Source organism: Gigantopelta aegis, chromosome 10, assembly GCF_016097555.1.
Source record: "Gigantopelta aegis isolate Gae_Host chromosome 10, Gae_host_genome, whole genome shotgun sequence".
Lineage (NCBI taxonomy): Eukaryota > Metazoa > Mollusca > Gastropoda > Neomphalida > Peltospiridae > Gigantopelta > Gigantopelta aegis.
In genome coordinates this window covers 75,560,684-75,576,591 of record NC_054708.1, presented here as the reverse complement: position 1 = coordinate 75,576,591, position 15,908 = coordinate 75,560,684, and the positions used below count along the sequence as shown (strand labels likewise).

Sequence of the window (15,908 nt, the reverse complement as noted above, 5' to 3'; positions counted from 1 at the left end):
TCAGTTGTAGGACCCATTCTTTGATTGGGTTTTATCCCACCCCAACCAATGCCCCATGACTGGTGTATCAAAGGCATGGTATGTGCTGTGCTGTGCTGTCTGTGGCATATTATAGGAAATTGTAGCATGTTTTCTCTGAATGTTAGACTGTTTCACAGATTTCAAAAGTTTAACATCTATAGTAGCATTAATTTAACATCCCCATTAATTTAACATACATTTCATCCACACAGTAAATAAACATTAATTCTGTGTGTGTGTATGTGTTGTATTTGGAGTTTGTGCATACATGTTGTATTAGAGCAGGAGATGGTATTTCATCTTAATTACATAAGGAAATCAGTAAAACATTATACTATACAAGAAAAAAATCTTATAATAATATATGGAGGGTGGAATTAGAAAATTATACTGCAAATTTATTGACCTGGAAAAAAGCTTTTGATAATGTGTGGAAAGTGGAATTAAAAAATTATGCTATGCATTTATTGACCTAAAAAAGAGAGAAGCTTTTGATAATATATGGAGGATGGAATTCTGGTCAAAACTTCATTATAATGTTGTTGTTTTTTAGCATCTAACATAGGAATGTGGGGTTTGGTTAATTTCTGCACATCATATTAATAATTGCGGAGAGGAATAGGTAAGTGTCCTCTGATCTCACAGACTTTGTTATATTTTATTATTTTTACCACAACAGAAAACTTTATTTACAAACTACTGTATTGAAACTAACAATCTTAATTGAATATATTAAAAAATATATATAATTAAGAATTTTATTGTTACAAAAATGGTGAAAATCATGTATGAGATGAGTGGACAAATTGCAAAAAGGACAAATTGTCTGTGGACGAAAGGTACCACAATAAAGCAACACTTAAAGTAGAAATTGTGTTCAGCTTGGTAAGTCTGATTCTTAGATGGTACCATACACTAGGATAAGTGTTAATTTAAGAGTTTTAATGTTACCTGAATGACAAATCAAATATGCAGAACTAATGTATGAATCAAGGGGACAAATATACTACATGTATGTAATGGACTCAAAACTTACTAGTTAATGAAAAAAACTTGATCCTAATATTTGTAACTATAGTTTTTGTTTATTTAATATATACAAATGTACAGGCCTCGGTAGTGTAGTTGTTACGCCATCAGACTTGAGGCTGGTAGGTACTGGGTTCGTATTCCACCTGAGGCACCTGGGGGATTTTTCATGCCAGTACTGGCTCCAACCCAGAGTGAGTACACTGCTAGGCTCAATGGGTAGATGTACAGCCACATACACCTGAGTTTCATCCACTTCACGGGTGTGATTATGGGTGAGTTTCTCGAGTGTATGACCCCACATGGGGGATGATTACCCAGGGCTGGGGTAATACCGAGATAGCTCAACTGACAGCAAGCGTGGAGCACGGTCGTGTCAAGTAGTCCATACGGAAATGGAAATACTGTGACTTCATCTCATCATCATCCATGTTTGTAATGTTACCAAACAAATGTACTGATAGATAAAACAAAGGGAACACATAAATATAGTAACAGCAAATACTGACTACAACCTTGATTGACAACATCAGGAAGTGAACCATGTTTATATATACTGGCAGTCATCTCTCTATTTCACACTAGCTTAAAGGGAACACATAAATATAGTAACAGCAAATACTGACTACAACCTTGATTGACAACATCAGGAAGTGAACCATGTTTATATATACTGGCAGTCATCTCTCTATTTCACACTAGCTTAAAGGGACAGATCCTAGTTTCAGCCCGTGAAAATGGACACTTAAGTTTAGTTAATCTACAAACCTGTAACACATTTGGATACGGTTATAATAGAGTGAAACAAGAGTCGGTGATGCTGAATCGGTGAAATACCCTCTAAATATAGACTAGATCTCGACTCCATAACTGTTACTTTTCAGACGCATGTGCGTTTTTAAAAATATGACAAATGTATTTTGTGATACTGAAAAAAGAAAAAGAATTGTTTTATTTAACAACGCACTCAACACATTTTATTTATGGTTATATGGCATCAGACATAGGGTTAAGGACCACACAGATTTTGAGAGGGTACCCGCTGACACCACTTCATGGGCTACTCTTTCCAATTAGCAGCAAGGGATCTTTTATTTGTGCTTCCCACAGGCAGGATAGCACAAACCATGGCCTTTGTTGAACTAGTTATGGATCACTGGTCGGTGCAAGTGGTTTACACCTACCCACTGAGCCTTGCGGAGCACTCATTCAGGGTTTGGAGTCGGTATCTGGATTAAAAATCCCATGCCTCGACTGGGATCCGAACCCAGTACCTACCAGCCTGTTGACCGATGGCCTAACCACAACGCCACTGAGGCCGGTCTGATACTGAAAAGACCAGGATGGCCAGAAACATCTCGGATGTACAGAAATGGATAATATAAACAATAAAATCTAAGTAAAGTATAATTTCAGTTATTAAAAATGGCTCCAATAGTGAAAAATATACCTTATTGTTTAAAAACTAGTGTCTGTCATTTTAACTGCTCTATATACGTAGTCCACTTGCATCAAACGGAACCATGCAATTGACATGTAATTTTATAATCAATAAAAAAAGAAAGAAATGTTTTATTTAACAATGCACTCAACACATTTTATTTACAGTTATATGGCGTCAGACATATGGTTAAGGACCACACAGATTTTGAGAGGAAACCCGCTGTCACCACTACATGGGCTACTCTTCCGATTAGCAGCAAGGGATCTTTTATTTGCGCTTCCCACAGGCAGGATAGCACAAACCATGGCCTTTGTTGAACCAGTTATGGATCACTGGTCGGTGAAAGTGGTTTACACCTACCCATTGAGCCTTGCGGAGCACTCGCTCAGGGTTTGGAGTCGGTATCTGGATTAAAAATCACATGCCTCGACTGGGATCCGAACCCAGTACCTACCAGCCTGTAGACCGATGGCCTACCACGATGCCACCGAGGCCGGTTTATAATCAATAAAGTTAAATTTTTTATAAAAACTAATGATTAAGTTTTAAACTCAAAAAACCTTTTTTGAAAAGAGGTTCATGCAGTGTAAATAAAATAAAGTTTCTTTGTAAATTACTATCAACTTACATAGGTTAAATCTTCTTTTTTAATACAGGTATATAGACAACTGATGGAACAGGCAAGGTAAAAAACAAAGAAGTTAGTTTTGTTTAACAACACCACTAGAGCACATTAATTTATTAATCATCGGTTATTTTGACATATAGTCTTAGAGAAGAAACCCACTACATTTTTTTCATTAGTAGCAAGGAACTTTTATATACACCATCCCAAAGACAGGATAGCACATACCATGGCCTTTGATATACCAGTCATGGTGCACTGGCTGGAACGAGAAATAGCCCAATGGGCCCACCAATTGGGATCGATCCCAAACCGACCACGCATCATTTTCATTTCAACTTATTTTCATGTTTATATGTCCAATTACAGTTCAAGCATGCTGCCCTGAGCACATACCTCAGCTATCTGGGTTGTCTGTTCAGGATAGTGGGTTAGTTGTTAGTGGTTAGTGAGAGAAAATAGGGTGTAATATGGTCTTACACCTACCCATTGAGTTGTCAGAACTGGGTGGGAGCCGGTACTGGGATGCGAACCCAGTACCTACCAGCCATATGTCCGATGGCTTAACCATGACACCACCGAGGCCAGTTATGACGCATCAAGCAAGCTCTTTACTACTTGGCAATGTCCAGCCCTCGACCAAGGTAAAGCATGCACAGTTCTACCTTTAGTCTCTATGGACTGCATTATTGATTATTTCATTGACGATGAAGCTGCATATCTTTGCTGTCCTAAATCATTTTGTCTTCACCTTTCAAGGCTTGTATTCAAAATGAGATTTAATCTATATAATCTATATAATTTTATGGTAATTAAGAAACCTTTTTAATTACACAGAATTTTTTTTAAAAATGTTATTGGAGTTCTAATATATTTTTATATGAATTTTAACTTCATTATAAAGTTACATGCCAATTCATTGGTTTAATATTTAATATTTAATATTATACAAATACTGTTTTTAGTAACTGCAGTTTATTTGAAATTGTTATTAAGAAGTTTAGAAAAAAAACCCCACAAAAACAACCACATCATTCCTGGGTCATGTTGACCACCGGTCCCTTTTTCCCTGGATTGGGGCAGTTACTTATGATGGAAGGCCTAGCTATTAATTAAAAACATAATACTAGTAATAATAAAAAATAATAAAAAAAATAAAAAAACACCCATATTTTATAACAAGTCTTGTTACATTTCACCAATGGCAGACATGTCCTATATTTAAAAGTATATTGTCACAGACAAATATTGACCTATTTAATGGCCCAATGAAGCATTGCCTGAAAATCTGTAAATGTTATCAGTTTGTCCCAAATGTTAACTTTGTCTCCATTGAAAATTCATTTGTTGTTGAGCAACCACGGACATTGTTTGCGGAAACGAACTATAGTTGGAACTCTCCTATATGAAAGAGTAGTAAAGTGCAACCAAAATGGCCGAAAATCAATAGGAGTCTGGATGAATTTTTAATTTCTGACAGCAATTTCTCATGAGTACGGTATTTTCAAGAAGTGATACCGAGGAGGAATGTAAGACAGAATGTCCCAAGACGTCAGATGAAGCAGAGACAAGTTAGTACCAAAATATCACAGACAAATGTCCTGCCAACATGTTCAATCGAATGGTCATGTACCCCAAATATGAATGTCGGTGAAGATTCCGCCCACATATACCCCTACCCTACTCCCACACACTGTTTATAGTCCCTAGTTTGTCGTCTGTTATGTAGCCTTGTATTCCAATTTGGTATTTTTATTATTTTTGTTCTTCATTTCTGTTAGTATATTAATTTGTGTATGCTACTAGTGAGGAACATTGATAAACAACAAAATTAAGTTAATTTATTAGGTGGTGATAATTGTCATCAAACATTGTAAATTAGATCAATCTGATGTTTATGTTTTATGTGATTGTTTTCATTGGCTTGTGTGGTATTTTTAGACCTTTGTAACTATTATAATGACATCTATAGAACATTAATTCCATATAACTTAATAGTTAATTCAGTACTGGCTGTAGAAGTTTTCCTATAATATTCGCATCCTAATAGATTCCTATATACAGTAAAACTTTGTTATCTCGATGTTGAAGGAACCAGACCAACAAGCTCGAGTTAGCAGTAGCTCGAGATAAACATGTTGCTGATGAAAATTATCCCTGACATAAATTTATGTGTGCAAACTTAACAACACTAAAGAGTATAGTTGTTTTTGTATTTTAAAATAACCCTTTTTGTGTGTGAATTTTTTAATGCTGACAGTTACCAAGTATATCAAAATGAGACAACATACATGCGAACAATAATACAACCAATCTCGACGCTTGTATAATGTAATACTAGTTTGCCATGTTCAGTATCTAAAACTGATTTCGAATCAGCCTTCCTAATCAGAACCATGGATATTACCGAGCTGTGTTGGAAGAGAGATGCAAACGTTTTTGTTAAACATCAGTAATAATATTAAAACAAATCGTTTTTAAAAACAAAACATTTAATGTACATTTATTGCAGCACAAAAACATGACCTGACTTGTGATCTGGGCTAAACCTGCCAGTAGGTGGTCAGTTTTTTTCGATCCATTGTCTGATAATATCAAGAGCATATAAAGTCTCTGCCGTAGTAGGTCGTTTCGGTAGGGCAGTGGTGTCATTATTATCAGTAGCAGCGTCGCCATCATCGTGGTTGTCAGGTGTTACAGTTCTTGTGTCAATAATGTTGTCATTGGTCGCAGTCTCACATGTGTCCAAATGGTCATCCAAGCTGGTGTAAGTGGCAATTTGTTACGTGTACACAGTCTGCTTAATGGGATGTTGTCGTCTGGGTCGTCTACATTGTGTGGATCTGGCAGGTCATCAGTTGTAACAAACTCTGCGTGTTGAAAACAGTTCTTATTTTTGGCATTACATTTCCCCATGCCTGATTGATCGTGTGTAAAATATCGATCACACTGCAGATATGCTTCTTTAATTTTGTCAGCATTTTGTATTCACATAGATCAGGGTTCGTACGCGGTTATGGAAAACCTGGAAAGTTATGGAATTTAAAAATACTTTTTCTAGGTCTTTGAAAGTACTGGGAAAATTAAATTTATTAAAAATACTTACTGGAAAGTTATGGAAAATCACGAGGATCGGTATTTTTCGTAAATTTCCATCACTAACACCGTCCGAGAATTTTATAGTGTGCGATACTTTGTATTTTACGATGATATGCCGATTACTCAAATTGGCCAATCAGTGACAACATCTTAAGCGAGCTCGGCCAATCAATGACTGGCTTTTGTTCTTTTCCTAGCTAGGGGGAAATTGAAATCCGATCCGAAGTGGATTGAAAGAAATAAATTAGGGTTATTGAATTGGTGACAAAATGCCTGGAAAATGTAATTTCTGTGACACCTGGCTAGAAAACGATAAATACAGTCAGTGGTTAAAACTGGCTGTGGGAAATTCACACGAAGGATGATGTGAGTATTGTAAAAAAAACTTTGATATTGCGAACATGCAGTTAAAAGCTATTAAGTTGGAAAAATTGAACGTTCGGATTCTGTAAATAGTGTCCGCAATAAATGATGTATCAAAAACTTTCTGTGTAGTGCAGACAGCCCAGCTGCTAGTAAAAGTAGTGGTGGCAGTCAAACTCTCTTGAAAACCAGCAATTTTGGAAATGCCGATTCTTTATCTGCAGATGTGTTATGGGCACTGAAGTGTATGGATGCACATTATTCATACACGAGTTGTGAAAAAGGACATTTGTTATTTCAAACAATATTTCCAGATAGTGAGATTGCCAAGTCGTTTTCATGTGGAGAAAGCAAATATGTTTACCTATGTTGCTTAGGATTGGCACCACATTTTATGTCTTTGCTCTGCGATTGAGTTACAAATGTTGATGGGTATGTCTTGTTGTTCGATGAAAGCCACAATAAAGCTACACAAACAAAACAGATGGACTTCCATGTTCGCATCTGGGAAGCAGACAAGGTACAATTCTGAATTTCTAGGACATTCCACTGCCACTGATATGCTTGAAAAATTTACGAGTGGATTGACAGGTCTTAAATGTTCAAACCTGATTCAACTGTCAATGGATGGACCCATAGTCAATTGGAAATTGTTTAACGTTTTATATGATGAAATCCTTGATGAAGATTCACCAAAACCACTCAATATAGGTTCATGTGGACTGCACTTTGTTTGTGGAGCATTCATGGATGGAGCAAAGAGATCACTCTGTTATCAAGCCTGTATTGGTTATTTGTCGATTCGCCGACTCGAAGGGAAGGGTTCAGTAAAACACAGGAACCAGCACATATCCCTTCAAATTCTGTAAGCACCGCTGGCTTGAAAACCAGCCAGTTGCTGTACATGCTTTAGAGATTTGGCCATCTGAAGTCAAGATATGAAGACTATAAAGATAGATAGTTTTTTTTTACAGCATACCTACTTCAAATTCATACAAAGTTATGGAAAATGCAGTGAGCGATTCCTTGACACCAATTAAGTTGGTATTCTTTGAATCTGTATCAAAGGAGATTATCCCGTTCCTAAAGCTTTATCAGACTGACAAACCAATAATACCTTTCCTTAATTTATTTCTAGTATCTAAGTAAATATTAAGTGACTGAAAGTGGTATGTTAAATCAGTTGATAATAATACCCGTATGACTATATGACACTTCTTTATCGGCTTTATTGTCTGTACCGTTAGGAACATAATTAAGATTCAATCACTCTGATCATCCCCCCATTGGCTATCTAAACAGATGATCAGACATTATTAGTAACCCGACAACTTGAAATACCTGATGGAGGTCATACTTGATTGAAGTATGCTTATTGTGGGCTAACCTGCCATCCCTAAAATGTTAATGGACATTATCAGCCGTCCTGCTTTATTACTGTAAATAATTCTGTAAAACCCTTGATTAAGTAAACTGCCCATCTAAATTCACACAACTGACCAATTACGTAGTCCCAAAGAAAAAATAATTATCACTTGGTTATCATGAGTGGTCATTTTTGCTCCAACGTACCTAATGATATGCATTTTTTTTTTGGATCTTTTAAGAGAGAAAAATACCATAACTCCATTTCGTTCTATTGATGCAAATTGAAATATATTTAATTAAATAGTTTATTATACTATCAAGTCATTTATGTTGTTTTACAAGTCAGGTCGATGAAAGCAAAGAAATCACAAGTTTTGCACTGTTTGTTTGCATAAGTCATATTTTCAGGGTGTAGGTCACACAGCTTGGAGCATTTACACATTATTCTTTAAACTAACAAAATTAGAGATGTGCTCTTCTTATTTTGAATTTTATTGTTTTTTAAACTGCTGCTACTTTGAACAGTACTTGTCCTACTTGTAATTACAATATTTGGGGCAGGATTTAGCTCAGCTGGTTGAGTGCTTGCTTGAGGTGCTCCTGTCGCAGGATCGAACCACTTTGGTGGATCCATCCAGCTGATTGGGTTTTTTTCTGTTCCAACCAGTGCACCACAACTGGATAAAGGCTGTGGTATGTGCTTTCCTGTCTGTGAGGAAGTGCATATATAAAAGATTCATTGCTGCATTAGGAAAAAAATGTAGCGAGTTTCCTCTGATGACTACGAGTCATAATTACCAAATGTTTGACATCCAATAGATAATGATTAATTAATCAATGTGCTCTAGTGGTGTCGTTAAATAAAACAAATTTTACAATATTTGCACTTGAGCAAATATACTAGCATTACTGAATCAGTGATGAGATGCTTGCATGGGTTGCAGGTTTAAATATAATGGAAGATGTGGACTTAATATATACTCTTCAAACAAAGTAGGGGAACTCTAATAAGAATTTATAATGGCCAAAATTGTAAGGTATATTAGCTCTGTGGTTATATGATAATAGTGAATTAATTAATTGAACAAACATTACAGCTGGTAGTTCAGTATTACAGTAGGTTTTATGACCATCAAAGATCTTGAAGGACGATTGGGGTCAGAAGTGAAATTTGAAAGTTGACATTATTTTATCAGTAAATTGCAAATTCAAACAATACAAATGACAAAAAAACAAAACAATAACAACTGTATGATCAACAGAATGAAAAAGATTGACAGAAATAATGTTCCACAGTGATTAATAGACTTTCCGGGAAATTGTCAAAATCGAGAATGACTCCCCACGCACATGTACGGGACAACTGCGTGATGCATATGCAAACTATGGAATGTGTTTCGGTGTGTTGATAAACAGACCTAATCGTTCTTTACTAGGATGTCTGTGGTCAAAACATATAACATTAATATTTCATATTAATATTTAAGAGTATATTAACGAGAATACCACACACGAGACTAAGTGACACATGTTCTCAGAATTTTGTCATAGTGATAAATCCTGGTTGCCCATGACAGCATACATTTATTGTCCAATTTATCACAAAAATTACCAATGGAAGAAAGTCTTTTATTGGAATATAAAATATAACTTCATGAAATGTTATTTTCTGGTTGAAATATTATTTTCAGGTACTTTGCACCCCTATTTCTTCATTTGATACAAAGTTCATTATCTGTTCAATGTTACATTTATTATAAACAGGTTGTATTGGTGAACACATCATGCATGTACATGTACATATTTATGTAGGTCTGGGTGTTTCCACTGGTCACCTGATATCGTAAAGATCGTCCTAATGGTAACATTGCTACATGTGTCGTAAAGATCGTCCTAATGGTAACATTGCTACATGTCGCCTAATGTCCTAAAGATCGTCCTAGTGGTAACATTGCTACATGTCGCCTAATGTCGTAAAGATCGTCCTAATGGTAACATTGCTACATGTATCAAGAAATTTCTGTCTTCTGGGTGTACATTTCATTAAGTGATGTGTCATTGTGCGTATGAGGTTCACTGCCCAGTCACGTTTTTAAAAACGGGTTGCATAGATGCAAACGGGCAGGTGTATAGTAGACCACTGCAGGGCTTCTAGACTTTTCTACAAAATCCACTAGCCATGGGATAAATGATTTAAACAACTAGCCACAATTAAAAATTCACTAGCCCTATTTTACTTAATACAGTTTTACTAATTAATAATCGGATATGTTACCTAAAGAGGGAGGAAGAAATTTAAAAAGATTGGGGGGGTTGGGATGGGGGTAGTATATTAATATTTACCAAATAGACTTCAATGCAGCATTTAACAACCTTTGGTTAATATTTGTTTTTTTTAAATATGATTTTGCTGTAACAATAATATTTTTTAAAATGTATATTTTATTAAATAAAGGTCCCTGACATTTTCACTATTTAGTGAATGAATGAATGTTTAACAATACCCCAGCACTAAAATACACATCAGCTATTGGGTGTTACTTATTATTTAGTGGACATTAGTGAACGCACCATTGTTTTAGCCTTTCATGGCGGACGTTATCGATCTTCGTCAGTGGGCCCATTGGGCTATTTCTCGTTGCAGCCAGTGCACCACGACTAGTATATCAAACGCTGTGGTATATGTTATTCTGTCTGTGGGATGGTGCATATAAAAGATCCCTTGCTGCATTAGGAAAAAAATTAGCGGGTATCCTCTGATGACTATGTGTCAGAATTACCAAATGTTTGACATCCAGTAGCCAATGATTATTTAAACAAAGTGTTCCATTGGTGTCGTTAAACAAAACAAACTCTTTTAATGACGAACGACAACTAGTGAGCATGTGGTTCTTTAGTTCTGTGGCATGAAATCCGGTTACAGCCGGTCAAACACTATGGTCAGAATGGTTTGGTATCACATGAAACCCGGTCACAGCCGGTCAAACACTATGGTCAGAATGGTTTGGTATCACATGTATTCATAAACGTCATGTCATTATCGTCAATGTATAATAATTATTTGCCTACAAGTCACATTTTCAATATACTACTAATCTAATGCATTACACTTAATTGATATTTAAATTTAAGATGCCTCCAGAGGGTTGAGATCTAACTTTAAGTTGGTAGTGCATGAATCCCTAATCAAATCGGATCATTTTAGTAAAAACAAAGCAGAATGGTATCTAATGGACACAAATCGGATCATTTCAGTAAAAACAAAGCAGAATGGTATCTAATGGACACAAATCGGATCATTTCAGTAAAAACAAAGCAGAATGGTATCTAATGGACACAAATCGGATCATTTTAGTGAAAACAAAGCAGAATGGTATCTAATGGACACAAATCAGGGCTGGCTCTGGGTCAGCAAAATATTTCGCCAAATTATCTATAAAACTTCAAAAACTGCAGAAACCCAGTTATTTTATAACAAAATATCAATTATTTCATGAAATTATTTCGCTAGCCCTGCAAATGTAGTATTATATTTCTTACATGTCTTAAAAAACCCAGTTTTAAAGTAAATTTAAATGCCTTTTTCAACTAAAACCTATCTAAAGGCAAACTCTTTAAACTACGTGACATCATTTTGTGTTTGTTAAATCGTGATGGCATCATATTTAGTACTGACAAAGTCATTGGTTTATAAGCGTCAAATTGTCCAATAGTAGTGTATGTTACACCAATGTAGAATATTTCTCACTGAGAAAATATCAAAAATATTTTCCACATTATGAGTGACCGCTGGAGTAATAAATAATGTTTATGTACTTCAGCATTCATTATTCCTTTCACAGTAGACTGTATAAGCTTTTAAATAGTTTTAAGACATTTTTGTTTACATATTTTATACCCTTTTTTTAAACTTCAATGGCTGTGACTATATAAGGTAATGGACCAGTAGGAACGTCTAAATGATCAGGTTATTGGCACCACAAAGTTTATTCACCATTTGGTCATTGTGCTTCAGGTAGAGGAGTGGCATGTTGTAAACATGCAGTGTATGATGTACTGTATACCCCAACCCATGTGAAACACCACTTCAGTGTTTTGCCCAATGCTACAGTCCGTTAACTATAAATTCATGAATAAAGTTAAAAAGTCATATAAAAAATATATGTTGATGGAAAAAAAATAAAGGATCACACGGAAATAATTATTGCATCAAAAATCAGTTAATATTGTCAGACATTGACTGGGAATATATAGGCAGCACAGTCAACACTACAGACATTCGATCCCACATTACAACTTGGTATGAAATACAGACATAAATGAATTAAATATGGTCTACAATTTGATGTGTTCCCTTGTTTCTTTCCATCAGTATATTATTAAGTTTTAAACCCATATCAACTCAAATAAAAAAAATTGAAAAAAGAATTCAGTCTTTAAGTTAAAAAGTTTCTTTACAAATTATTTTCAAAATAACAGTTTTCACCATCTATTATTATTAAAGACATGTTCCCTTTTGATATTACGTGTAATGACATTTGATTGAAAATGGAATACACAATGCAGGTATGAAGACAACTGATAGAACAGCCAACGTAGAGAACACGCGGTTCTACCTTTAGTCTCGGTGCACTGCATTATCGATTACTTTGATAGCAATGCAGCTAAGGCTGTTCTAGCATGTTGTCTTCACCCCTGTATTAAAAATGATATTAATCTATATAATTTGATGGCAGTTTGTTAAGAAACTATTTATTTATACAGACATTTTTGTAAAATTGTAGTTTTTTTTAGTTCATATGGGTTTAAAACTTAGTAATATGTTTTAATATAAGATTTAACATTATTTATTATAGAGTTATATGCCAATTCATTGGTTCCCTTTTCACGTGTAGATGATAATCTGAGTTTAGTTACAGTGGCTAACATTTCGTACAATTTTGTTTAGGTCAATGACTCTGGATAGTGGTTGTCATATATGGATTGAAGAGTGTTATCTGCTTACTTTACCAATCCCTCAAGAAAGTTTACTAGTCCCCATGGAAACCATACTTTGATGTCAACAATTAACGGTGATATCAACCGTTAACAACAGCAGTTGGCTTAATTGATTGCGATGAAAACAATCGCAGCGTTTTCAGTTTCCATAACATTTAGTGGCATGGCTTATTTCTTGGCATGGCTGTTTTCTTACATAGGGGCAGGATTTAGCTCAGTGGGTTGAGTGCTTGCTTCAGGTGCTTGCGTCGCAGGATTGAACCACCTCGGTGGATCCATTCAGCTGATTGGGTTTTTTTCTTGTTCCAACCAGTGGACTCTGTCCAACCCGGGGTGTAGCCCAGAGGTAAAGCGCTTGCTTGATGCACAGTCAGTATTTGCCATTTTGACTGTGGGATGGTGCATATAAAAGCAGGGTTAGCTCTGGCATTCGCCAAGTTTGCCAATTGCGAACAACTGGCTCATTTTATTTTCATTTGATTGAAAGAATTTCATGTATTAAAGAGATAGACCCTAGTTTCAGCCCATGAAAATGTACACTAAGTTTAGTTAATCTACAAACCTGTATCACATTTGGATAAAGTTACAATTGAGTGAAACGTGAGTCTGTGACTTTGAAATGGTGAAATACTCTCTAAAAATAGACTAAAACTTGACTCCATAACCATTACTTCTCAGACGCACGTGCCTTTTTAAAAATATGAGAAATGCATTTTGTGATATTAAAGACACCAGGATGACCAAAACCACTTTGAATGTACGGAAATGGATAATGTAAACAATAAAACAATAAAGTAAAGTATGATTTCAGTTATCAAAAACGGCTCTAATAGTAAAAAAATATACCACAGTGTTTAAAAACTAGGGTATGTCCCTTTACATTCCCAGTCTGGAGCTCCATGCGGTAAGACGTGTTTGTTTCGCTTGTGCACACTGCACGTGCTTTCGTGTGCTCGACTTGGGGGTCCTTCATTTCATTGTTTTTGTCAGCGAAATGAAGTTTTCTACTGGGATGTATGCGGCCATTGGAACTGATTGAACGCTGGAACGCTTCTCGTTTCGACAGTCTGCACCACCAGGTTGGATTCTTTTTCAGCGAGATTCCTCGCCTCCACGTTTTTCTCCGTCTGACTATGTTGACTTGTTTTTTCGTGACTCGTATGACGGCCATTCTGCAGAACGCCACGGTTGTTCGCGTTTAGTCTCTACATGTCCGAGCCTGTCCTAGCAGCACTGGAAGATTGACCGCCGCACTCTAAGAAGAAATAGGAAGCGGGGTCGGCCCCTACTACTCTTTTTCTAGACTTTACATTGTTTTATAGTGATACCATCTCGTATCCTCCGGAGTCGGGCCCGTCCGCACCACTATACCAAACCATGACGACTGGACTATACCCTAGTCTGATACTCTACTCGTTCAGACGGATCCGGCTTCTCAAGATCTGTATTTCAGCACAGCACTACACCTTCAACGTCTATCGACTGTCAATCTAGGGGTTTTCTTGACGGGATGCAACCCATCTCGTCCCTTTAAGCTGTGCACCCAAACGGCCTTAACGAGGCCACTCGCGTGGGCATATCGATCGGACTTTAAACGTTTAGATCTGCGTTCAAAATTTTATGTCGAAATTACTTCTTTTTTGTAATATTATTAAATAGTCCGATCCTCTCTTCTTTCTCTTATTTAATTTTGGACTGTCCTTCTAAAATGCTCCAAATTATATAAATATTCGGCCGAGCAGTCAATTCTTTTTTATTTTTGGCTTGTAACCTTTTTCTTTTTTTTCTTTAATTTATTAACTTTTTTACTAATTGCTATTTTCAAAATTCTGCCCATTTTCACCTCCCCCTCCATCCCGAGTCAGGCCACCGATCTTATCAGAGGTCGGACTCGGGATGGGCGTGTTCGAAACCCTAGTGGTATATGGGCACGTTAAACTAGTTATCATCATCATGTCCCTTTAATTGATATTTTGTTACAAAATAACGGTACATGTATCTATACAATTTGGAAGTTTAAGGGGTAATTTGGCGAAAGTTTCTGCTGACCCAGAGCAAACCCTGAAAAGATCCCTTGCTTCTAATGGAAAAATGTGGTGGGTTTCCTCTCTAAGACTATACGTCAAAATAACCAATGTTTGACACCCATTAGCTGTTTATTAATAAATCAATGTGTTCTAGTGGTGTTGTTAAACAAAATAAAATGTAACTTTTTCTAGATAAATCAACATGATCACAGTCCCATTCATTGATGATATATGTAGCTTACATGGAATCTTGTTAATCCAACATTCTGAGTACACCGTTGCATTCTGAGTACACCGTTGCATTCTGAGTACACCATTGCATTTTGTCCATCCCACTTGAATCTAGATTAGACGAGGTTCATTGTATTATATATAGAATAGTAAACAAGCTTGCCTATCACACCACTTTTATGAAATTTGTGAACAGCTTTTGTATCTGGCGAGCTTCATAAAAATTGTATTCATGACAGGCAAACTAGTTCATTATTTTATTTATTGCAAACCAATTGCAAACAAGCGGCATGGCAGAAGTAAGCAGCTGTTGAATCCTGCTACATGTTATTTTTCTACGAATTGGGTCAGCAAATGATCTATGTTATGCCAATATTACACTAGTTAGATATTGAGTGATTGTTATGACATGATCAATATCTTACACTGGTGTGTAATAAAAAAATATATATTTATTGCATTTTTATATTGATGTGGTTCATCATTTAATGTTGAACATTTACCATATAGTTTGACACCCAATAGCCAATGTATTTTTCGTGCTGGGGTGTCGTTAAACATTCATTCATTCATTCAAAAATATATATATATATTAATGAGGTTGTGCCATCACATTTTTCATTCATAATTTTTTTTTCTTCAGTAAGACTAAGAGATATTTTTATTCAGTTAAACCTTCATTAGCACACTCGTTATCTCTACA

General features: G+C 35.9%; 1 protein-coding gene across 3 annotated transcripts in view; it reads left to right on the top strand.

Annotated features, from left to right (window-relative positions):
* LOC121382767 (nuclear receptor subfamily 5 group A member 2-like) overlaps positions 1 to 15,908 on the top strand; it is a 220,271-nt gene that overhangs the window by 179,803 nt on the left and 24,560 nt on the right. The window contains exon 1 of one of the 3 annotated variants that reach the window (XM_041512351.1): positions 4,555 to 4,690. The exons of the other annotated variants lie outside the window; for them this stretch is intronic. Within the exon in view, the coding sequence (XP_041368285.1) occupies positions 4,609 to 4,690 (82 nt within the window). The 5' untranslated portion in view covers positions 4,555 to 4,608. Of the gene's footprint in view, positions 1 to 4,554; positions 4,691 to 15,908 lie in introns of those variants that run through there. 3 annotated transcript variants of the gene reach the window in all.